This window comes from Hemicordylus capensis, chromosome 5 (assembly GCF_027244095.1).
Source record: "Hemicordylus capensis ecotype Gifberg chromosome 5, rHemCap1.1.pri, whole genome shotgun sequence".
NCBI classification, from domain to species: domain Eukaryota; kingdom Metazoa; phylum Chordata; class Lepidosauria; order Squamata; family Cordylidae; genus Hemicordylus; species Hemicordylus capensis.
The window spans coordinates 250,629,903-250,652,642 of record NC_069661.1 but is presented as its reverse complement, the minus strand read 5'-3'; the positions used below and the strand labels follow the sequence as shown (position 1 = coordinate 250,652,642).

At 46.2% G+C, this 22,740-nt stretch overlaps 2 protein-coding genes across 6 annotated transcripts in view; one reads left to right on the top strand and one right to left on the bottom strand.

Annotated features, from left to right (window-relative positions):
- ITIH2 (inter-alpha-trypsin inhibitor heavy chain 2) overlaps window positions 1-5,535 on the top strand; it is a 50,984-nt gene extending 45,449 nt beyond the window's left edge. For 3 of the 4 annotated variants that reach the window (XM_053258708.1, XM_053258707.1, XM_053258710.1), the window contains 3 exons: window positions 912-1,084; window positions 3,393-3,504; window positions 4,803-5,535. In XM_053258708.1, the coding sequence (XP_053114683.1) occupies window positions 912-1,084; window positions 3,393-3,504; window positions 4,803-4,950 (433 nt within the window). In that variant the 3' untranslated portion in view covers window positions 4,951-5,535. The remainder of the gene's footprint in view (window positions 1-911; window positions 1,085-3,392; window positions 3,505-4,802) is intronic. The other variant, XR_008309297.1, reaches the window with a different exon arrangement.
- A 1,282-nt stretch (window positions 5,536-6,817) lies between these two features.
- KIN (Kin17 DNA and RNA binding protein) lies at window positions 6,818-22,281 on the bottom strand. Of its 2 annotated transcripts, XM_053255228.1 has the most exons (14): window positions 21,875-22,281; window positions 21,056-21,150; window positions 20,153-20,196; window positions 19,926-20,048; window positions 18,875-19,056; window positions 17,656-17,704; window positions 16,820-16,877; window positions 13,399-13,522; window positions 11,223-11,273; window positions 9,552-9,620; window positions 8,821-8,920; window positions 8,490-8,590; window positions 7,639-7,687; window positions 6,818-7,159 (listed from the first exon to the last, which is right to left on the bottom strand). In XM_053255228.1, exons 1-13 carry the CDS (start codon window positions 22,130-22,132, stop codon window positions 7,640-7,642), a joined length of 1,302 nt encoding a protein of 433 aa, XP_053111203.1. In that variant the 5' UTR covers window positions 22,133-22,281; the 3' UTR covers window positions 6,818-7,159; window position 7,639. The 2 variants fall into 2 exon arrangements, with proteins under 2 accessions (XP_053111203.1, XP_053111202.1); XM_053255227.1 differs by lacking the exon at window positions 7,639-7,687 and having other exon boundaries at window positions 21,875-22,274.
- Between the last annotated feature and the right edge of the window lie 459 nt (window positions 22,282-22,740).

Genomic DNA, 22,740 nt, shown 5'->3' with positions numbered 1-22,740 from the left:
GCCCGTGGGTATTTTTCGCCCTTGGCCCACAGGTAGGAATATCCTGCACAGTGGCAGCAACAGAAAAAAATTGAGGGGCATCACAGAAGGGGCTAAGTGCATTTATGGATGGACAAGCTGTGTCCCAGCTATTAGACTTCTGAAACAGGGGCGATGCAGGGGCAAGCCATGGGTTGGGGGCGGGGGCTTGCCTACCCATGCCCCCCTGCAGCAACAGAAATGCCCTGCAGGAGTACGTTGTGAGGCTTACTCCTAAGTAAGCATGCCTGGTATTTCAACTGGAAAGCCACAGCAATTTAAGGAGAGGACTTGATATTTGCAGCTGGCCTGCATTCCAGGTGCCCCACCGGCTGAGCAGGGACAGGGTCTTTTCTTATCAAATTAAATTAAATTAAATTAAATTAATGCTTTAATTACATTTATATTCTGCTTTTCCTTCGCGGAGCTCAGAGCGGTGCACATGGTTATTTGTATCCGCACAACAACCCTGTGAGGTAGGTTAGGCTAAGAGAGACATAACTGGCCCAGAGTCACCCAGTGAGTTTCATGTTTGAATGGGGATTCGGACTAGAGTCTTCCCAGTCCTAGTGCAACATGCTAACCACTGCGCTATGCTAGCTCTTCTTCGCCATTATCCTTAGTTAAAATTGTGGGTCCCTTGACGAGGGGAAAAGATCCACGCGCCACTAATAATTTGCTTTCATTAATATTTTTAATAATAGTGCACTGAAAATTAGCTTCGGCCCCTGAACACCATGTTGGGACTGGTTGCAGCCCACCGGGGCATTTGAGTTGTATGCCCCCTGTTTAGGCGGTGTCTCCCGCCTGGTCCCTGAACTCTTGTAATTGTGCATCTTGTTTCTGCTGGATATACGCCTCTCTCATGTGCATTTGCTTAATACTCTCCCCAGGCTGCTTGTCTCTGTGAAGCAAGACAGCAATGTTACTATCACCGTGGACGGAGAGCTCTCCTTCATGGTTTTGCTTCACCGCGTGTGGAAGAAACATCCCGTCAACGTTGACTTCCTGGGAATCTACATCCCGCCCACAAACAACTTCTCGTCCAGCGTGCACGGCCTAATCGGTAAAGCCATTCTGGGCTGCGGAAAGTAGGGTTCGATTCTTCCATCACGGTGCATACCTGGGTGCTCCTGAAACAAGGCAGTTGGGGGAGAAAGAGACATCATCAGAATAAGGGGCTGAAATTCGTCCTTTTGGCTGGAGGTGGTGGAGAGCATCTCCTTTGCATGCAGAAGGTCCCAGGTTCAATCCCTAGCAGCATCTCCAAGTAGGGCTGGGAGATACTCCTGCCTGCAATCTTGGAGAAGCCGCTGCCAGTCAGTGTAGACATTATTGAGCTAGATGGAGCAATAGTCTAACTCAGTGTAAGGCAGCTTCTTATGTTCCTCGTCCACTAGACTGACACCATGCATCTGATCATGCAGTCTCTGGGAAATGTCATAAAATGGATGACAAGGAATGCCTGCTGGAATGCCCTGGTTCCTCTGGATGTCAATAGGAATGCATGGAATTTCCAACTGGCCAATGGAAATTCCATGCGTTCCTAGTCCTAGTCCTAGTAATTCCAACTCCAACTCGAACTCCAACCCCAACCCCAACTCCAGTTCCTCCTCCTCCTCCAATTTATATACCGCTCTTCAACCAAAGTTCTCAAAGTGGTTTACATAGAAAAATAAATAATAATAATAAACTAGCTGAACCTGCACAGAGCATCTCTGTGCACTCTCTGGGGCTGGCGGTTCCCCCCTCCCCCGCCTTCCACCCCAGTCTCTCCTGCCCTCCTTCTGCCCCAGTCTTCTCAGCTTTTCGTCCCCGGCTCTTCATGTTGGCCCAGCTGCTTCCCCGGGCCGGGCCGGGCTGCCACCTCCATTTCCACCGCCACTTCCCCACTGTGGCCGTTGCCGGGCTGTTCCTGGCAGCCCAGCTGCCTCCTTGGGCCGGCCGGGCCGCTGCCACTGCCACCTCCATTACTGAGGTCGGAACTCTCACACCACCGTTCAAGAGTCCTGCCACAATGACACGCATCCCCACGGTCGGCTAAGAGAATTAATAATATAGATAGATAAGATGGTCCTTGCCCCCAAAGGCTCAGGATCTAAAAAGAAACATAAGGCAGAAAGGCAGATGCCAGCAACAGCCACTGGAGGGATGCTGTGCTGGAGCTGGAAAGGGCCAGTTGCTCTCCTCCTGCTAAAAAGAAGAGAATCACCACTTTAACAGGTGTCTCTTTGCTCAGTTAGCAGTTTCTCCGGTGGTTTCTCTGGAGAAACCAGGGCATTCCAGTGGGCATTCCCTGTCACACATTTCAGGATGTCCTGATACTAGCTTGCATGCTGGTGGTCCTCGGTTCAGTCCCTGGCAGCATCTCCAATTAGGGCTGGGAGAGACCCCTGCCTGAAACCCTGGAGAGTCCACTGCTAAACAAAGAGTCGCCATTACTGAGCTAGATGGACCAAGAGTCTCAGGGCTGATCCAAAGGATTGTGGTGCCCGAGGCCAAGTGCCAAATGCTGCCTGGCCCCACACCCCTGTGGAGATACTGACCTCTGCAAGCTTTGGAGGTGGCGGACGGAAGGGGGGGGGGAGGAGAGTGCAGGGGAGGTTGCCAGCCGCCTCTCTCCAGTCCTTGTTCTTCTCGCAAACCTTGCCTGGAGCATGAAGAGAGGGATTCCTTGCAAAGCTGCAAGGGTCAGCCCAGTCCCCAAGTGGCAAAGGTGGGTCTTGAAGGCCAAGAGAGAAGTGGCATCCTGAAAACATTCTAGGAGCTCATTCCACATATCGTGAGGAAGGAGGGAACATAGGAAGCTGCCTCTTACTGAGTCAGATTCTTGGTCCATTTATTTCAGGGTTGTCTACACTGACTGGCAGCAGCTCTCCAGAGTTCAGGCAAGGGTCTTTCCCTGCCATCCCTGGAGATGCCTGGGGTTGGATCTGGGAACCTTCTGCCTGCAAAGCAGATGCATGGTCTTTCCTGTCCAATTTGGTTTACTCTGACTGGTAGTGTCTTTCCAGGATCTCTGGCAAGGGTCTTTCCCAGCCCTCCCTGGAACTGAATCCAGGCCTTTCTGCTTAAGCAGATGCTCTGTCACGGAAGTGTGGCCCCTCCCTGGGAGGAAGAGTGCGCAGAGTCACATAAGGGAGGAGGGCCCGTTGGGAACTGCTTGTGAAAGTGCCACTGCACTGCAGCCCAGCTCACAAGTGACCCCGAGATGAAGTGCAAGGGTTGTGTGGTCCACAAAACGCCCAGGGATAGAAACAAGATTTTGCAGCAGTGTGTAGCCCCCACCCCTGCTCACTTCCAACCCCCAAACTGCGTAATCACCAGCTCAAGCTTTAACATCACAGCTATTTGCAACCTTTCCCTTTCCCTAGGACAGTTCACACTTGAACCACACGTGCTCATCTACAATGAACGGCCTGGCCAAGAGCCGGGGAAATCGGGAGCCACCATGGTCGTGAAAGGCCACAAGTTGACTGTCACCAGGTAAGGCACCCACCTCAACAACCAACGGAGCAGCTGAGCCCCGCCAATGCTCGCTTCCCCCCCCCCGCCCACCTCCGAGGCTGCAAAGAAGCAGTTTTGCTGATGCTCCCACTGGAGTATGCAAACCCAAACTCTTTGTTCAGAGTACTTTATGCCAGACTTGGGTCCTCTCCTCCGTTGTTGTTGGACTTCAGCTCCCATCAGCTCCACAATGGACACGGGGTCATCTAGTCCAACATCAGCCGGGGACCTAAGCTTGGGATCCCAGCTTGAGAAAACAAGCAATTCCAAACATTAAGTTCCTTCTAGCTGGTAGCAGATCTTTCAGGCTTATCTCTTCCATGCCAATCTGTTGTGGTTTTGTCTAGGGATTGTAGATGGTACCCCTGCTCACGGAGCGAAGAGACACCTTTTCAAGTGGTGGCTCTCTTATATTTAGCAGGGGGAGAGCAACTGGCCCTATCCATCCCCAGCACAGCAACCCTCCAGTGGCTGTTGCTGGAGGGTTTCTTTTTAGACTGTGAGCCCTTTGGAGACAGGGGGCCATCTTATTTATGTATTCCCCCCCCCGCCCCCGCCCTGTGTAAACCGCTTTGCAAACTTTGGTTGAAGAGCGGTATATAAGTAGTTGTCGTTTAGTGGGAGTGCTGAGAATTCCATTGCAGGTCCCTTCCCTTAAGGAAGGGAGTCTCCTAGTGTGGCCTTCTTGCAGATGTTGGCTTACAACTTCCATCATTTCTGACCGCTGGCCCTTGTGACTCAGGGTGATGGAGAATGTAGTCCCATTTTCTGGAGAGTGGAACTCTGTTAAATTGGTTTAAGTCTGTTAATGCAGATATGCCCAAAGTGAAGGCCATTGGAGTGCCCTTCCCAGAGTCTGAAAAACATCAGAAAAGCCCTACTGGATCAACCCGAAGGCCTATCTGGTCCTGCATCCTGTTTCCTGCAGTGGCCAACCAGATGCCTCTGGGAAGCCCAAAATAAACTAAATAAAAAAATAAAATAAAATAAATAAGCCCCCTTCCTCTGAACTGGTAGCCAGAGATCTACTGTCTTTGAACTTGGAAGTTCTGCCCAGCCATCATGATTAACAGCCCCTGTGAGAACTCTCCCTCGGTGAGGTTCCTGGGGTGTTTTCCTGCAAAACCCTTTCAATTGGAGAGACTGGGGGGACAGAACAAGGGTGCGCGCCATAAGGAAGCAACATCTCCTCCACTTCTTCTTCTGGCTCAAGTTTAAGAACCCGGCTCATCAGATACTCTTTGCTGTATACTGAATGCTTTTCATTTCCCCCACAGAGGCCTGCAAAAAGATTACCGCTTGGACCACGTCTTTGGAACCGCTGTCCGTTGCTGGTTTGTACATAACAATGGAAAAGGCTTCCTTGATGGTCATTATGAAGATTATCTTGTTCCCTCTTTATACAGTTACCTGAAGCGCCGCTGAAGGGCTTCTGCAAAGGTTCTCAGGTTCTTTAAAAGGACTTTCAGACATTTAAAAGAAAAACAGCGTCTGAGTTTGCAGATGTTGGACTACAACTCCCATCATCCCCAGCCACAATGGCCAAGTTGTGGCTGGGGATGATGGGAGCTGTAGTCCCACTATATCTGGGGACCGAAGTCTGAGAACCTTGGGTTACAGCCTAAAGCAGAGACCAGAAGTAGCCCACAGCTGATCAGCCATGGTCTTTCTCCACCCAATCCTACAGAAATTCACTGGAGAAACAGTCTTTCCAGGGGAAAAGCTTTTCCAACAGAAAAGCCTGGGCAGGCTGGATATGGGCTGCAGACCCTGCGCTGGCAGCCCCTGCATAGCAAAGCCCTTTTTCATAGGACGACCAGCATCCCCAAACTTCCCCTGGGATGGTTTTTAAGTGTTCTTGATGGCTCCAGCTAAGCCCACTGAAATGGAAACCAGCAGAAACCCCAAAGCATGCATCGTGTTCAAAAGGGAACCCGAGTGAGTTGGCCATCACAACAGCAAATAACCTTTGAGGTGATAAATCTAATAATAAAAAGCTCTCGGATGGGACCATGGATTCTGCTCATTCTGTTTGGGGAAGCCTCAAGGGGGTTTTGTGAGTGTCAGACAAGCAACTGAAGGGTTGCTTCCTAGCAACTGCAATTCAAATAAAAGCAGAATGGAATATCCCCTTAAAATACTGACATGCAGAACAAGGAAGCATTGATGCAGCGAGAGTAGCCGGTTAACAGCACTTCTCAACTAACTGCAGCGAGGAAGGGGCAATTTTTGACTGCCCTGTCGCCAGGAAGCTCTTTGTGCCACCTGAAAATATGTCCCCAAGGGTGGCACAGGATGCCTCCTCCATCTTCAGCCTGTCCTCTATGAGCTGCAGGTCCCTGGAGCCCTGAATCTTAAGTAATACCCACAACCTAGAGAATGGAGGTTGGATGTGGATGTGAGAGGTACACAGACCTCTTCATGCCCTGCACTTCCTTGACACGCTCCTTGCATTTCTGGACTTGGGGGTGGGTGGGAGGCATATTGAGCGAAGGGACCTGAGGGCTGCACCTTCCGTTGGGAAACAATGATGTCCTAGATGTACCATGAATTCAAGTTGCCACCCCAAAACGTTTGAATCTTGGCTACTGAAGGTCAGCTCCAAACCAACCAACCTTGCAGAGCTTTTGGACAATGCTTCCACTTGGACCATGGCAGGTTTCCAGGGCAAGCATTTCAGAGCTGAGAATATCAACAAGATCCCAAGTGATAAAACAGAGGGAAGTCTGAAAAAGTTAACCCTTCAAATTCAACAAATTTTCAGGCATTCAGCTTGGCTCAAATTTAAAATCTAAATCTCACATTTTGAAACAGAATGAAATGAAGAACTTGGCTGCCAGATTTATGGCTCTCAATACGAGTGACAACATTCCAGTGACACCCCAGAAATTTTTTTATGCACACACAGAATCCCAAAATAGGTTCATATGTTAAAATCTGAATTTTGAAGAAAAAATTGAATAGATAATTTTGAATTCAGGAATTTTGACCTAATTTTTCACTTCAAAATCATCCTGAAGAAAGCAAACATTATTTGCTTCAGTAGAGCTTACGGCAGTTGTTGGTAGCTCTTGAGCCATCAGGCTCAATTCAGCCACTAACATCCTCTGAACTGCACAGTGGGGAATGAAGGTAGACCTTTCTCCTTTAAAGAACATGCAGACCTTTTAGCAGCTAGAGAGAATGTTGAAAAGAAGGCTCTATGCTTGCTTGTTTTACATGTTCTATGGCTAATTTTAACTTAAGAGGCCCCATGACTTTCAGACATTTAAAGAAAAACAGGACACCAATGAAAATTTGCTCATTTTTAGAGGACATTAAAAATACACTGTACAAGTAGGTATGCACTTCTTTTTTTACAAATCTATTTACAAAGACAATGTATCCACATGGTCAAGTAGTGGAGAACCTGACAGAGAGAAAAAGATGTCTAAATGCATGCCTGCAGTTATTCTGGCAGACTCTCTGTTCTCCAGCAATCAACATCTAGCTACTGGCATTGCAGTGACGTTCATAGTTTGAGATGGCTTGAGTCGGGATATTTCCCAGTGTCCATTAGCTTTCAGCCAACTCAGGCCAACTTGGAAATGTCTTCGTAGGGTATGCCTTCAACTTGACGGCCTTTCAGAGGTCCCTGGAGATGGAAGTGAAACAAAAAGACAACTCTAAGATAGACAATTGTCCCAAATTGTGGCCGCAAGAACAGGCCAAGCTTGTCCTTATTGAATGGCATTTGCTAGCCTTTTCTTTGGTGCAGATTATTAATTTAGACCCTGCCTCCCCTTCAGAAAAAAAGTCTCAAGGTGGCTCACACCAGTTTGCATATTGCATAACCCATATTGCATAAGTGGCCCATAAATAGCCAAGAGGTAGCAAATAACCCGAATCAAGTTCACATCCAGGAACTTAATGGCTTGGATTAAGACTTGTGCAAGCAGAAAGAAGTTCACACAAGGTGCCCTTGCCTGATTCTGGCCAATTTCTCCTCTGTGCCTGAAGGCCCCAGAACCCCATCTTATAGGTCCTCCAACTCTTGAGTGGTTTTTTTCATTGGTGCATGGGCAGGAGAGGGCGGGGAAGTTCCACTGCACAAGCTGCTTTCTGCTTACACACCTCAGGACCTGCTCCAATAAATCCACCACATATCCAGCACGAAGAATACCTGCCAGAATAAGGAGATTGCTTGTTGGTGTGTCAAGGAAGGAGGACCAGACAGTTGTCTCTGGTCAAGGCCATGAGAAAAGCCCCTTCCTGCCAGCAATACTTCAGATGCGCAGATCAGACTGGCTCAAAAAATTAATAAGGCCAGAGAAGCAGAAATCAAAGACACAAAACAGGCAACTATTCAGATGTTATGTTGCATGTGCATACAGGTGTCCGTACACAAACACATTTTTGTGCAAATGACTGCGCATGCATTCATTTTAAGAGGGAATCTGGGTACAGGCCCTTTCAAATGCAAGGAACAGATAAGTAGTGTCTGTACGCCTGTGGAGACTGTACAGCATTATGTTGAACAATGTGCAAACAGGACTAAGGAGATGCACATATCTAGCCACCTTGCAAACAATGCGGATGTAACAGAAATCTTTAGCAGTATTAATAGGAGCTGTAGCACTAACACAGAAGGGATGAAACTTTGGACATGAACATTTTCACACAGAATTCTTCAGCAGGTAAACCAGAGAGAAGGTGCCTCCGCACCACATCAGGCAGGACTGGCAAAAACAGCTGCCAGAAGCTCTAGCATCTCATACTGACACTCTCATCTTGAAGAGAATCTACCTGTGTGGTTGCTAAGAGTTGACACTGACTTGACGGCACTTAATCAGTCAAGCTCTAGCGTAAAAGGCACGTGTATCGAGGGGGGAGGAACACCTCATCTCCACTAAATGGTGCCAACACACCCAACATGAGGCCCAACTTCTGAAGAACATTCTGTCTCATAACGAAGAGATACTTACAGATTCAATGAGTATAGTGGCTGAAAATGTCTTCTCATTGATGCACTCTAGAGTAGCTTCATTTCCTCTGTAGCCTCCATTTAGAACCAGCACCTTTTTGCCTGAAACATTTGTTATTTGCATTTTTATAAAACTACCTTTCACCCTGGGACCTCAAGGTGATATACAATACAGGAACACCCCCCATGACACCTCCTTGATATTATCAGACTCCTGGCCCATCTGGTCCATCTAGCCCAGAATCGCCACTGAGAGGATGAAGAATTATTCAGGAGATGGATATTTCGACTGTCAGTTGCTGCTCTGGCAACAGGCAGGCAAGGTGGCTTACCTGGGGCTGGGATCACAGTCTCCAGATGTGTCTGATCCAGTTTCAGTTTATCTCCGGAATCAAGCACCTTGACAACTGCTGTGTATTTGTCAATCACTTCCTGTCATATTAATATAGGTATTAAGAAAAAACTCATAATTTATTCCATTGATGGGGAAAAGATAAATGGCTACCATCTAGTCTAGAGTCAAGTCTCCTTCCAAACAGTTACATTATAGTTTAGCATGCACATTGCATGTACCCCATCATATGTAAGGAGAGCAAACCTTTCGCCCCTCACTGAATGTACACTATGACTACAGGGGAGGAGAGCTGGTCTTGCGGTAGCAAGCATGAAGGGTCCCTTTAGCTATGCAGGGGCCATCCTGGTTTTCAGCTGAATTGGAAACTATATATGTGAGCACTAGAAGTTATTCCTTCCCTTCGGGGAAGGGGCCACTCTGGGAAGAGCACCTGGCTGCTTGCATGAAGAAGGTCCCACGTTCCCTCCCTGGCAGCATCTCCAAGATAAGGCCGAGAGAGACTCCTGCCTGCAACCTTGGAGGAGCTGCTGCCAGTCTGTGTAGACAATATTGAGCTAGATGGACCAGTGGTCAGTATATGGCAGCTTCCTATGTTCCTAACCCCAGTTCTCTACCATGTGTACTCACAGCATACACATAGACCATATGCAACACCCCCAAAACACTAGCAGCTAATTCACTGACAGACAAAAGGCTCAGGAGGTTCACCTTAACAACTGCCTTCTTCTTATGGTATTTCTCACCAAGTTTCTTTGTTACAATTTTGACGACAATTTCCTAGGAGAGATTAAAAAAAAAAAAAAAAGCTAATCACATGAGATGCAGATCAACCCTCAAGCCCTCCTGCCATTAATTGTCCCACTCAGATAAAGTCTCCTGCCTAATTTTTATTTTTGAAGTGCTATATTGTCCCTTCAGTAGCAAGTCTCTTCGGCCAGTGTACAAGTTAAGCTGATAAGACAGAATGGAAGCTCAAACAACACATTCTACAAAAGTCACAGAGGCAGTAATAATAAATAATAATAATAATTAATAATAATAATAATAATAATAATAATAATAATAATAATAATAATAAATAAATCACCACAGAAAAACACAAACACAATATCGGCCTGGCACTGGAAAGACAGATATCTGAGTTGAGATCAGGTGAGCTTCTCCGGGCAGGGAATACGGGGCCTAACAACCAAGGATGTCCTTTCTCCTGTCACCCCAAACCTGACCTCAGATGGTGCATGCAGAAGGGCCTCTGATGAAGAATGGAAGGTTCGGGCAGGATCCTGCGCTGGCAGGTCCAATGGGTGCCCAGGTACTAAGCCATTTCTAGCTTGGCCCCGTGGCTCACCCTCACCTCACATCTGAGGGAGCAAACAGAACTCGTGTTGTGGCCCACAGTGGATGGCGAATGATGGATGATGGACTCAGGAGAGCAGCAGGGCAGGAGACACCACAACTGCAGCAGAGTTAAAGGGGTCAATGTAATATCTGGGTTGCAACCAAAGTCGAAGGTCCCTGTAGTTGCAGTGAAGTCAAGAAGTTTTTCTAAGTCGTGCTGGAAGAGTCATGGTTTGATTATTTTAGGGGAGACAAGGGGGCAGTGAAGGTGGGCAGAGATGGACGTGCTTTAGTCTGCATCTCTTTGGGTCAGAACAGCACCCCTGGTTGCACGAAACTGCAATGCCCAAGGAGACCTGGGGCCATGTGGAATAGCACTCTAAGTAGAGAATGAAAACTTGGATCTGTGAGTGAGGAAGTATGAACACACACGTCTGAAGTGGAAAGTGTTTAGGCCCAGGGTACTTGGGAGTGCTTTCTTTGTCATGAGTCTTGCCGCCTATTAAGATCAGCTGGGGAAATCTGGTTTTGGTGGCCACTGGCTTGTTTGGTGGCGGCTCAGGACCGGGTCTTCTCTGTGGCTGCCCCAGGGCTCTGGAACATGCTACCAGTCTGACTGCTTTTAGGAAGACCCTCAAGACATACCTGTTTTCTCAGGCTTTTAACGGAAATTAAATTTAAACTGTCTAATTGTTTTTATTCCCATGAGATTGTTTAACTTTCTATTCAGTGAAACTGTTTCAACTGTTTTTAAACTGGTTTATATTTGCTGTGTTTTAAACTGTGTATATTGCCTAGAGATACACATATCAGGCAGTAAAGAAATATGATAGATATATAGATAAATAAATAAATCCTGCCATTTTCTTGGGTTTGGCACACAGATTAGAAGACCAAGATTTCCAACCCTCACTCCCACATCCTTGGTCCACACCTGTGTGGTCCATTAAATAACACCTTTTTAAAATTAGAACTAGTATGAACTGCGTTTTCACTTTCACACCAGAATGACGGAATCCAGATCACCATTTGGTTACTTACAGGCTGCAGCCAGTAGTCGGTCCGGTGGGATTTTTTCTTCCCTTCTTCAAACTAAGAGAGAAAAGAACATTTACAGTGAGGGCAATAAGTAGTTGATCCCCTGCTGATTTTGTCCATTTGCCCTCTGACACAGAAATGACCAGGCTATAATTGGAATGGTAGGTTTATTGTAGCTGTGAGAGACAGAATAACAACAAACAAACCCTCAAAAGCCCAGTGCCCAAAAGTCAGCGATGGATTTGCATTGTAGTGAGGGAAATAAGTATTCGATCCGATCCCCTATCAACCAGCAAGATTTCAGGCTCCCAGGTGTCTTTTCACTATATGCAGGTAACGAGCTGAGATGAGGAACACCCTCTGTAAGGGAGTGCTCCTAATCCCAGCTTGTTACAGTACCTGTATAAAAGACACCTGTCCATAGAAGCAAGCAATCACTCAGCTGCCAAACTCACCACCATGCCCAAGACCAAAGAGCTGTCGAAGGATGTCAGGGACAAGGTTGTAGACCTGCACAGGGCTGGACTGGGCTACAAGACTATCGACAAGCAGCTTGGTGAGAAGGTGACTACAGTTGGCATGATAACTCGCAAATGGAAGAAACACAAAACAACTGTCAATCTCCCTCGATCTGGGGCTCCACGCAAGATCTCACCTCGTGGAGTTGCAATGATCATGAGAACGGTGACAAAGCAGCCCAGAACTACACGGGGGGAACTTGTCAATGATCTCAGGGCAGCTGGAACCATAGTCACCAAGAAAACAATTGGTAACACACTACGCCGTGAAGGACTGAAATCTTGCAGTGCCCGCAAGGTCCCCCTGCTCAAGGCAGCACATGTACAGGCCCGTCTGCAGTTTGCCAATGCACATCTGAATGATCCAGAGGAGAACTGGGTGAAAGTGTTGTGGTCAGATGAGACCAAAATCGAGCTCTTTGGCATAAACTCAACTCGCCGTGTGTGGAGGAGGAGGAGGAATGCTGCCTATGAGTCCAAGAACACCATCCCCACCGTCAAACATGGAGGTGGACACATTATGCTTTGGGGGTGTTTTTCTGCTAAGGGGACAGGACACCTTCACCTCATCGAAGGGACGATGGACGGGACCATGTACCGTCAGATCATGGGTGAGCACCTCCTTCCCTCAGCCAGGGCATTGAGAATGGGTCGTGGATGGGTATTCCAGCATGACAATGACCCAAAACACACAGCCAAGGCAACAAAGGAGTGGCTCAAGAAGAAGCACATGAAGGTCCTGGAGTGGCCCAGCCAGTCTCCAGACCTTAATCCCATAGAAAATCTGTGGAGGGAGCTGAAGGTTCAGGTTGCCAAACATCAGCCTCGAAACCTTTCTGACTTGGAGAGGATCTGCAAAGAGGAGTGGGACAACATCCCTCCTGGGTTGTGTGCAAACCTGGTGGCCAACGTCTGACCTCTGTGATTGCCAACAAGGGTTTTGCCACCAAGTACTAAGACATCTTTTGTGAAGGGATCGAATACTTATTTCCCTCACTACAATGCAAATCCATTGCTGACTTTTGGGCACTGGGCTTTTGAGGGTTTGTTTGTTGTTATTCTGTCTCTCACAGCTACAATAAACCTACCATTCCAATTATAGCCTGGTCATTTCTGTGTCAGAGGGCAAACGGACAAAATCAGCAGGGGATCAAATACTTATTTCCCTCACTGTAACTGGCTTAAATAACAAAAAAAAAACACCCAATTACATTGAACAAATGTTGCAACCTCAAAAAGGTAGCTACCAAATATTAACAAAAAAAAAATAACGTATTTTTATTATTATTTAAAAACATCCCACTTTTCTGGGAACTACTCAAAGCAGTACATGACATCACAACCACTGCCATGGAAATCAACAGCAGGAACATTAAAAACTCAACAAGTTCAAAGCAGCAGACAAATGGTTCTCAGCTTTGGTCCCCAGATGTTGTTGGACTACAACTCCCATCATCCCCAGACACAATGGCCAAAGGCGAGGTGTGCATGTGTCAACGTGGATCTGTGGCTTGACCCAGACAGTTCTCTCTCCACTGCCCAGAGTGCCAATATGCTGCCTTCCGTGCAAATGAAGCTTCTGCATTAAAGCAGCACAAATGGCAGCAACCCACCCAGGGCCTTACAGAGAATGAGTGCTCAGGAAATGTATCTTACTGCACCTCTATAATCTCATCAAGTGCTGATTTCTTCTTCTTCTCTTTAGAGTGCCCCGAATTAGGGGTTTCTTTGCGTTTAACTGTTGGTGCTGTTGCTGCTGGTTTCAGCGTGCTCGGCCCAAGCAAACTGACGGGGAAAGAAAACAGGTGATGAATCCTTCTGTTGCAGGCCTTCTGAAATAGTTGTTGGGCAAGGAGGGGGCGACTCCCTGAACCCCTCCTCTCCAAGGAGTGTCATGACTGGCCCGGCAGAGTAGCAGCTAACAAGAAACCCAGATTCTGTGCAAATCAGATAGAGTTCCACACCACCGCCAATTTTATTCTGCTTCCAAAATATATTGGAATGGAAGTCATTAGTCCAGTTTGTGGCCAATGCAGAACAGAAAGGAAGGGATCCATTGGGCCCTATGTCAGTCCCCTCCTGTGTGCTCAGCTGCAGATACAGGTTAATACAACAGCTCAGGAATGTATACTTTTTGTAGCATAGCTAAAATACAGTTCCATTAAAGAATGGAAGAGGAGAGCTGGTCTTGTGGTAGCAAGCATGAATTGGCCCCTTTGCTAAGCAGGATCCACCCTTGCTAACTGGGCAAAGAGGCACCTTTTAATGTGGTGATTCTCTTTATTTAACAGGGGGAGAGTAACTGGCCCTGTCCACCCCCAGCACAGCATCCCTCCAGTGACTGTTGCTGGTGTCTATCTTATATTTCTTTTTAGATTGAGAGCCCTTTGGGGACAGGGATCAATTTATTTATTATTTCTCTATGTAAACCGCTTTGGAAACTTATTTATATAAGTCCTTAATAGTCCTTAAAGTAAGAACTCAAATGTGAAATTGCCCGCCTCCTAGCAAAAATATATAACTTGTCCTTACAATCAGGTTCTGTACCTTATTGGAAAGTAGTCAATGTAACTCTAATTCTCCAAAAGGGATCCAGGGGAGATCTGGGAAACTACTTAATGTTTCTGCTGGGTATATTGATGGAAAGCATACTTATGGACAAAACTGTTAAATATATAGAAGAACAGGCCTTGCTGAAGGAGAACCAGCATGGCTTCTGCAAGGGCAAGTCCTGCCTCACTAACCTTTTGGAATTCTCTGAGAGTGTCAACAGGCATGTGGATAAAGGTGATCCGATTGACATAGTTTACTTGGACTTCCAAAAAGCTTTTGACAAAGTTCCTCACCAAAGTCTCTTGAGTAAACTTAACAGCCATGGGATAAGGGGTTCATTTGTGGATTGGTAACTGGTTGAAGGACAGGAAACAGAGGGTAGGAATAAACGGACAGTTTTCACAATGTTGGGAAGAAAGAAGTGGGGTCCCCCAAGTATCTGTACTGTGACCAGTGCTCTTTAACTTGTTCATAAATGATCCAGAAGTTGGGGTAAGCAGCTAAGTGGCCAAATCTGCAGTTGACACCAAACTATTTAGGGTAGTGAAATCCAAAACAGATTGTGAGGAGCTCCAAAAGGATCTCTCCAAACTGGGTGAGTGGGTGACAAAAGAGCAAATGCGGTTCAATGTAATAAAGTATAAAGTGAGGCATATTAGGGCAAGACCCCACAACTTCACATATACACTGATGGGATCTGAGCTATCAGTAACTGACTAGGAGAGAGATCTTTGGGTCGTGGTGGACAGCTCATTATAAGTTTTGACTCAGGGCGTGGCAGCTGTGAAAAAGGCAAATTTCATGCTAGAGATCATTAGGAAGGGGATTGAAAATAAAAAATGCTAATGTTATAATACCCGTAAACAAATCTATGGTGCACTACATTTAGAGTACTGTGTACAAGTTCTGGTCACTGTATCTTAAGAAGGTGCAGAAGAGGGCAACCAAGATGATCAGGGGCCTGGAGCACCTTCCTTATGAAGCAAGGCTACAACATCTGGGAATTTTTAGTTTGAAAAAGAGGTGACTATGAGGAGAAGTGAGAGGTGTATAAAATTATGCATGGAGTCAAGAGAGTGGACAGAGAAAATTTTCTCTTTCTCTCACAACACTAGAACCAGGGGTCATCCCATGAAACTGAAGGTCAGAAAAGTACTTTTTCACACAGCACATAATTAATCTATGGAATTATCTGCCACGGGACATGGCGATGGCCACTAGTTTGGATGGCTTTAAAAGCGGCTTAGACAAATTCATGAAGGACAGTTCTCTGAATGGCTGTCCTATAGCCCCTATAGTCTGGTGGCTATAGGCCACCTCCAGTCTCAGAGGCATGGGGCCTCCGAATACCAGTTGCAGGAGAGCAACAGCAGGGGAGGGGGCATGCCCTCATTGCTTGCTTGTGGGATTTCCAAAGGCACCTGGTGGGCCACTGAATGAAACAGGATGCTGAACTAAATAGGCCTTGGGCCTGATCCAGCTGGGCTGTTCTTATGTGGCTCCTCTGGGAAAAGTGTCTGCATGTTTGCATTCAAGATTCCAAGTTCCCTCCCTGGCAGCTCCAAGATGGGGCTGAGAGAGACTCCTGCCTGCAACCTTGGAGAAGCCACTGGCCGTCAGAGCAGACAATATTAAACTAGATGGACCAACAGTCTGACTCAGTATAGGGCAGCTTCCTATGCAATGAATCAGAAGAGTTTTGTGTCATTTATCCGAGTACAATACTGCCAGTGAAACAGACTCAAACCAAATACTATTCATTGTCAAGTAGCTAGAAATTCTTGTACATCTCTTTTGCTTGCTTTTGGCTTAATTGGACAGCCTGGTTCTTGTGATTTCTTTTGTTTTATAGAGCTGTTTCACTCTTCTTTTATACCACCATACGTGTAAAAAAGGCAGCTAAGAAAACACATTTTTTCTTTATAGATTTTTGGAACATGCATTGTCAGCAGATTAAGCTTGTAAGATATTTTTGTAATATCTGCTTTCTGTCTTATTTCATTACCATAAATAAAAATCAAATGGTTTAAACAAATGAATACGTTTGGACAGATAACAGAAAATGACATGGGGGCACGATGCAATTTATGGGAAGAAAGCCGATGTTAAGGACATCCCACAACAATCTGAAATTCTAGTTCTGCCATCGAGTACTGACCAGACATTTCTAAGCTTTTTTCCTCAAGCGAGGGTTTTGGTTGTTGTTTTTTTTTGGTAAATGAAAGCTGACATTTGCAAGATGTCAGGAATGATACCAGAAAACAGGTTCCAGATGAAAAGAAAAAAAGGTCACCTTCTGTTTGCATTTTAGCAGTGAATGCATCTCAAGATGTTTTAATGCCACAAACTAAGTCTGCAGCAGGAGTTGAAGGAAGATGGAATCCACCCTCTGTGCAAGTCCCACCAAGTTTAACGAGAAGAGCACCAAAGCACAGCAGGCAACTGTGCCTTTGCACGGTTGACTTCCAGGTGGCCAGGAGGCGAATGCAGCAACAAGCCAGGAACACAAGCAAGATTAGTGGCACTCACCTGGCTTTAGGGTGTGCCGCTGTGGACGTACTTGCTCCTTTGTTCAAATTAAACACCACTAAAGAAAACAAGAGAGATCATTTGCTTTTTGCACTTTGGACACATAATGCATCTGAAGACATTAAACTAACAGATTTGGCTTGCAGCACAACTTTGTTGTAGGAAAACAAAGCTTGTGCAAACTCTCTCAAAATGAATAGTTACAAAAAGAGGTTCAAGAGTTCAGAATTCGATGTAGATTAAAAGCCTGCACTGGCCTCTCTTTAAGAAACTGTTTCCTAGCAGCTATTGAGGCTGGAGGTGTCAAGAGACAGTGTGGCGGAATGGACCAAGTGTGGGAAAGGGCTGGGAAGACGGGGGTTCAAAGTCCATTTCAACGATGGAGCTCACTGGATGAACTTGGGAAAGTCAGTATTTTCTCAACCTAACCTTTCTCACAGGGTTGTTGTGTCGACCAAGTGCATGCATGGAACTCTAAGCAATCTGAAGAGGCGAGATACCAACATAGCTAACAGTAAATCTGATTCATAGGCCTGATGTTGCCTGTCCCTGGTCCCATGCCACTAAAAACCCTGCCTAGTAGCTCCTTGGGTATCATTTGTATATTTTCAAGTTGTTATCTGCAACCACCATGAGCGCAGATATTTTTTTTAAAAAAGCATCTCTAAATACAACATGTGTAGGGTGACACGTTACGCACAATTTTCTGTCTCAGCAATACACACCAATTGGAGGATAATAAGTATCCCGTGAGTAGTTACAGGGGTTTCGTTCACACTGTGTTAACAGCTCATATGGATATCCCAGAAGTCTGACACCGCACAGGGCTGGCTTACCTTTCTCTTCATCGTTTTCTCTGTTTAGTTCGGTGTAGACTGGCTCCTCCTGAAACAAGGTGACAAAGCACTTTCAAGGCTGGGTATCAAGGCAGCAGCAGCAGAAGGCAAGAGCAAAGACAGCCCTCATTCGCCGGCACTGCTGCTGCATCCAAGGACAGGGACAAGCAAGACCCAGGGCTGGGCCCAAGCATTTAGGTGCCTGAGGCATCAGCATAGAAAATGCTGCCCCTCCAAAACAAACACTTTTGGGGTCTGCTTCCTTTTTAGCAGTTAGCGAGCCACCCCTCACCTTATTTTATGTCTGATATGTCGACCAAGAAGCTTTCTACAACTTAAAGTCAGTGGACAGTATCCCAAATAAATTACTCCCGAGTAGTCCTACTGAAGTTAAATCAGCCAACAGAGCAGGGTTTCTCAACGTGTGGGTCCCCAGATGTTATTGAACTTCAACTCCCATAATCCCCAGCCCCTGTGGCCTTTGGTTGGGAATTATGGGAGTTGACGTCCAGTTACATCTGGGGACCCACATGTTGAGAATCCCTGCTATAGAGTAACTTGGTCTGGATGTTGCTCAGTGTTCTTTACTTTTAACTTGTAACTAGCTGACTGATCTGCGCCCCTAGTTCGACACGACACCCCCCGTCTTCGGCCCCTTCTCTCTGTCTTCCAGCAGGCGTCTCTGACGCCCGCCCAGCCTGCTCCTCTTCCCCTCCAACTCACTTGCGGTTTCTCCTGCCACCGCCTCCTCTTCCTGGTGGCCCAGCTGCCTCCTGACCCTGGCGGCTGCACAGGCTGCTGCCGCTGCCTCACTGTGGCTGGGGCCATGGCCTCCTCGCCACGGCCACCGCCATTTCCCCCAGCCACAGCTCAAGGGCCTCCTGTCGTGCGTGAGCTCCTGCCGCCTCCGCCTATCAGGCGCCTCCACCGCCCAGACAATCAGCTGGGCACCGGGATGCACATTCTAAAGGCGCACCCAGGAGGATTAAATATATAGATTACACTGTTCTTTCCCCCCTCTTCACAGTCTCAAAATTTAAAAAAAAAAATCTTTTATTTTTAGAAAGGCAAAAATTCTAACAGCAAAAGTCATGGCCAGGGATGTATTGAGGGCAGAAAAAGGAGGATGTCAGTGCAAGTTTCTGGCAATCATGCAACATTCTAGTTACAGACGAGAACGTTCCATGCCCAGAACCCAGGACACAGGAGCTTTGCTCACCTGTTCTTTCCCCTCCAAGCCTCTCCTGACTTGCTCTTCAATGAACTTGGCTGTTTTCTCCTCATCGTCCAGGTCCTGCTTTTTCTTCTTCTCTTGCTCCTGCTGCCTACGGATTGTTTCCGGGTCCCTGTCGATGTACTGGATGTACCAGCCTTTGGGAGTTTCATCCACTTTACAATAGCCTTAAAAACCACATTGCAATGGTTACGGTCTTTACAGAATCAGAGAAAGAAAATGCACACATAAGAATCAAGACATGGGTTCTGCCTCTCTCTTCTATCAATCCAAAAGCAAGCACGTGCTGGTAAAAACGTAGCCTGCAGGCTCCCAGGTTACTATTCCTGAATTAAGAGAGCTGAAGCAAACAGCTGGTCAGTCAGAAAGGCCCCAGTTCAGACCTGGCTTCAGCCCCCAGATCACTAAGTGAATTACAGCAAATCACTAAGGCTAACTAGGATGACCTCAGCGCTCCCCTTCTTTCTGCCTTATCACAAGTTTGTTTAAATTAATAATCTGCAGGCCACTTTTCCATGCACTGGGCCTTCAAAGTGCCTTGCAGGCGTGTCTGATACTTCCGGCCATATCCGGCCAACGGGGGCATCAGGGAGGTATGCTGCTGCCCCGATTAGCTGTTACAGAAATGGACGCCGGCGGGGGGGAAGCAGTGGGAGGGGTAGGTGCACCTTCCCCACTCTTAAAAATAGACTCCCGCCACCTTCAAACCTCCCCACCGCGGTTCCGTGCACATCCCTACAGCACATATGAAACCATCCCATCTGATTTTCCCAACAATCCTTTGAAATGGGTTCAGGCAAGAAATGACAATTGTTCCAGGTGCACCCAGTGGCATCCATGGCTGAGCAACAACCTGAATCTCGTCCAACTTGCTATTTGGGTCTGATAAGCTTGACACCTCCGAACAAGAGATTAACATACTTTGCACTCCCCACATTGGCCATTTTCATTGCCAGGATGCCCAAATGCGCACACAGTCACTTCTTCTTTGGAAGCCAGCCATTCAATAACTTTGTCCTATAGAAAAGAGAATTACCTTCTCTTCCTAACCACTTTGTAAAATCTGTCAAGGTTTCCCACTGGGTGGCATTCATATGGATGTGTTCCCGGTGACTAATATATTCATTGTACACTATATTATTGTGGACTCTCTTCGTTCCTAGGACAAGAAAAGATTGCTGTTAAAGGCTAGATGTTGCTAAGCAGGAAACACACAACTGGATTTGGGGTTTTTAAAAGTTTCCATACAACAGAGTGATTTACCAAATCTTCTCCTGAGAAGCTCTAAGAAATCATTCCGGAATTCCCTAGAGGAACACAAAAGCGATATTTGCAATAATTTGGTTAAGCACTTGTGACAAATGCATAAATAATAAAACCAATAATGAAGAGTAAGGAGATAACTGCTTCCATTTGTATTCAAAAATGCTAGTTTTCAAGTTGTACACAGATTGGAAAGACACATCATCTAGGCTAGCATTATACTTTGGTCTCTTGGTCACGCTGAAATTCTGGCACATGAGTTGGAAGATTACTTGATCTTTATTACACTCTCCTTAAAGGGAGCCTTTGGGATGAATTGAAGATTTGTTACAGAACAAATCCTCAATTGTAAGTCATTGATAATGGTCAGATTTTTCATCTTCTTGCTAGCAGGAATATGGCAATGACTCAGAAAGCAACATCTTTGGCTTCTGCTTCAGTCAAAACCTATGCGGTCTTCATTAAATCTCATATTTTGGACTGTTCACTGTGTATGCATGTGTGTTTGCATTTAGAAAATGCCAACATTATTATCCATAGTTGGTAGCATCAACAAATTTGCTGGTGCAACATGTGTTAGCTTAAGGCACCTGGTGGAATACAACACGGAGGACTAAAGGGGGAGGAGGAGACACCTGGAAACCATGAGCAGAGTTGTGGCTAATGGTTCCTCTTGCGGTTCCCAGGAATCCCTGTTCTCACATCAGCCCTCTGCACGACATTCCATGGCATGGCATGGCTGAAGCCCCACCCCACCCACCCCCACAACACTCAGCAGTAGCTTTGTGGGGGACAATCCCAATAGAGCTTACTCATGACTACCTGGGGCCAGATTTAGAGCAAAGGGTACACATGATATGGAAATAACAGAGAAATCTACTCCAAAATATAAGCTAAACTCACTCTGAAAAGTAGTCCATGAATTGCTGAGGATCTTCAGAAGCAAGCAGCAGCTGTCTCTGGTGAGATTCTGACATACAGTGACATTTAAAGCCATTCTAGAAAAACAAAATTGCACTATGAGGAGTAGCAAACGGAACTAAACAGTGCCCCAAATTCCACAGCAAAACAGATAAACTCTACATATCAGTTAAGCACATTTAATTACATCTACTTATTCTGCATCATTTATATCACTTCTGTTTGTCAGGGGGAGGGGCAAAGGGAAGCCCAGAAATGGGACATGTACGTAAATAGCCCTCTCCCATATTGCTCCCCAGCAACTTAGAATCAGGAGCCTATTACCTCTGGATCTGGGACTTTCACCATCATGACTGTTGATTGACTTCTCCATGAATCTGGCCAAGAGACTTAGAAACAACCGGCTTGCCAGAATCCACTCATCTTGTGATAATCTGTGCTACAGAAGCGATTCCCCCCCTCTCTTTTTGATAGAAACCCATCACCAAAATACACCAGGCACTTAGAGACAGTAAAGTGTGCCATTGAGTTGGTGTTGACTCCTGGCAACCACAGAGCCCTGTGGTTGTCTTTGGAAGAATACAGGAGGAATTTACCATGGCCATCTCCAGCACAGTCTGAGTACTTCCACAATATGTATTTGCTTCCTTTCTTTCTCTGTAGACAGCGAGATGCCCTTAAGAATCCACAAGCAGGGTACAAGGAACCTAGACTGGCCTTATTGTATGTCCACTCCCGGCAACCAGTGGTAGACTGCACCCGACGATGGAGGCTCCTCTGAGCGCCACCCTCCCTTCTCACCTCATCCCGGCATTGCTTCTGGCACATCTGGCAATACCAGCGCAGCTTCTGCAGCCCCTTCGACTTGATGCGGTTGGCGATAGCCTTCGGGCTTAAGAAATCCGTCTTCCCCATGATGATGATGATTAAAAAAAACAAGCAACACTTCTCTCCCTTCCTGGTTCTGTTGGGAAAAGCCAACCTGGAAGCGGAAATGGGGCTACGCGCATGTCCATAGAGGTATGAATTTTGTGTATAGCTAGTCTTCTGTTCTGTCATGAACTTCCGGGATCACCCTAGAAGCCATGTGTTTTTTCCTGCCCCTGGGGCGGAAATGCGCGTTGTCCCGAGGAACGAATGGAGGAATGCAGGACTTTAATTCTAGTTCGGCATCAGCTCGTCTGCTCAAAAGTAAAGAGAGCAGCGAAGACCGCAGTTCCTGCTCCTTATGAGTCCCTAATGCGTTTCTCCGCGTCAGCAGGAATGTTATTATATTACCTTCTATTAGCCTATTAACTTTGGTTTATTTTACTCATTTGAATTGCTATGCGAAAGACATCTTCTTTAAAAAAAATTTAAAGCTTTCTTGCATTTGTTTCTTTTTAATTGTTTCTTGGCGCGTGATGGTTTTAATGTTTAATTGATTTTAAGGTTTTAAATGTAACTTTTTTGGAATTTTATTGTAGCTTAACTTTTGTAAATCGCCTTGAGAGGCATTATGAAAGGCAGTATGAAAACTGAACAATAAATAAACAATAAATAAAATGTTCTAAAACAAAAACATACTATTATTCTCTGGGGAGGGGAATACGTTGCTGTCTAATCAGAGCTACCTTAAAATCCTGAGTTTACTATTAATGGGGGTGGGGTGGGCTCTTACTTCTGCC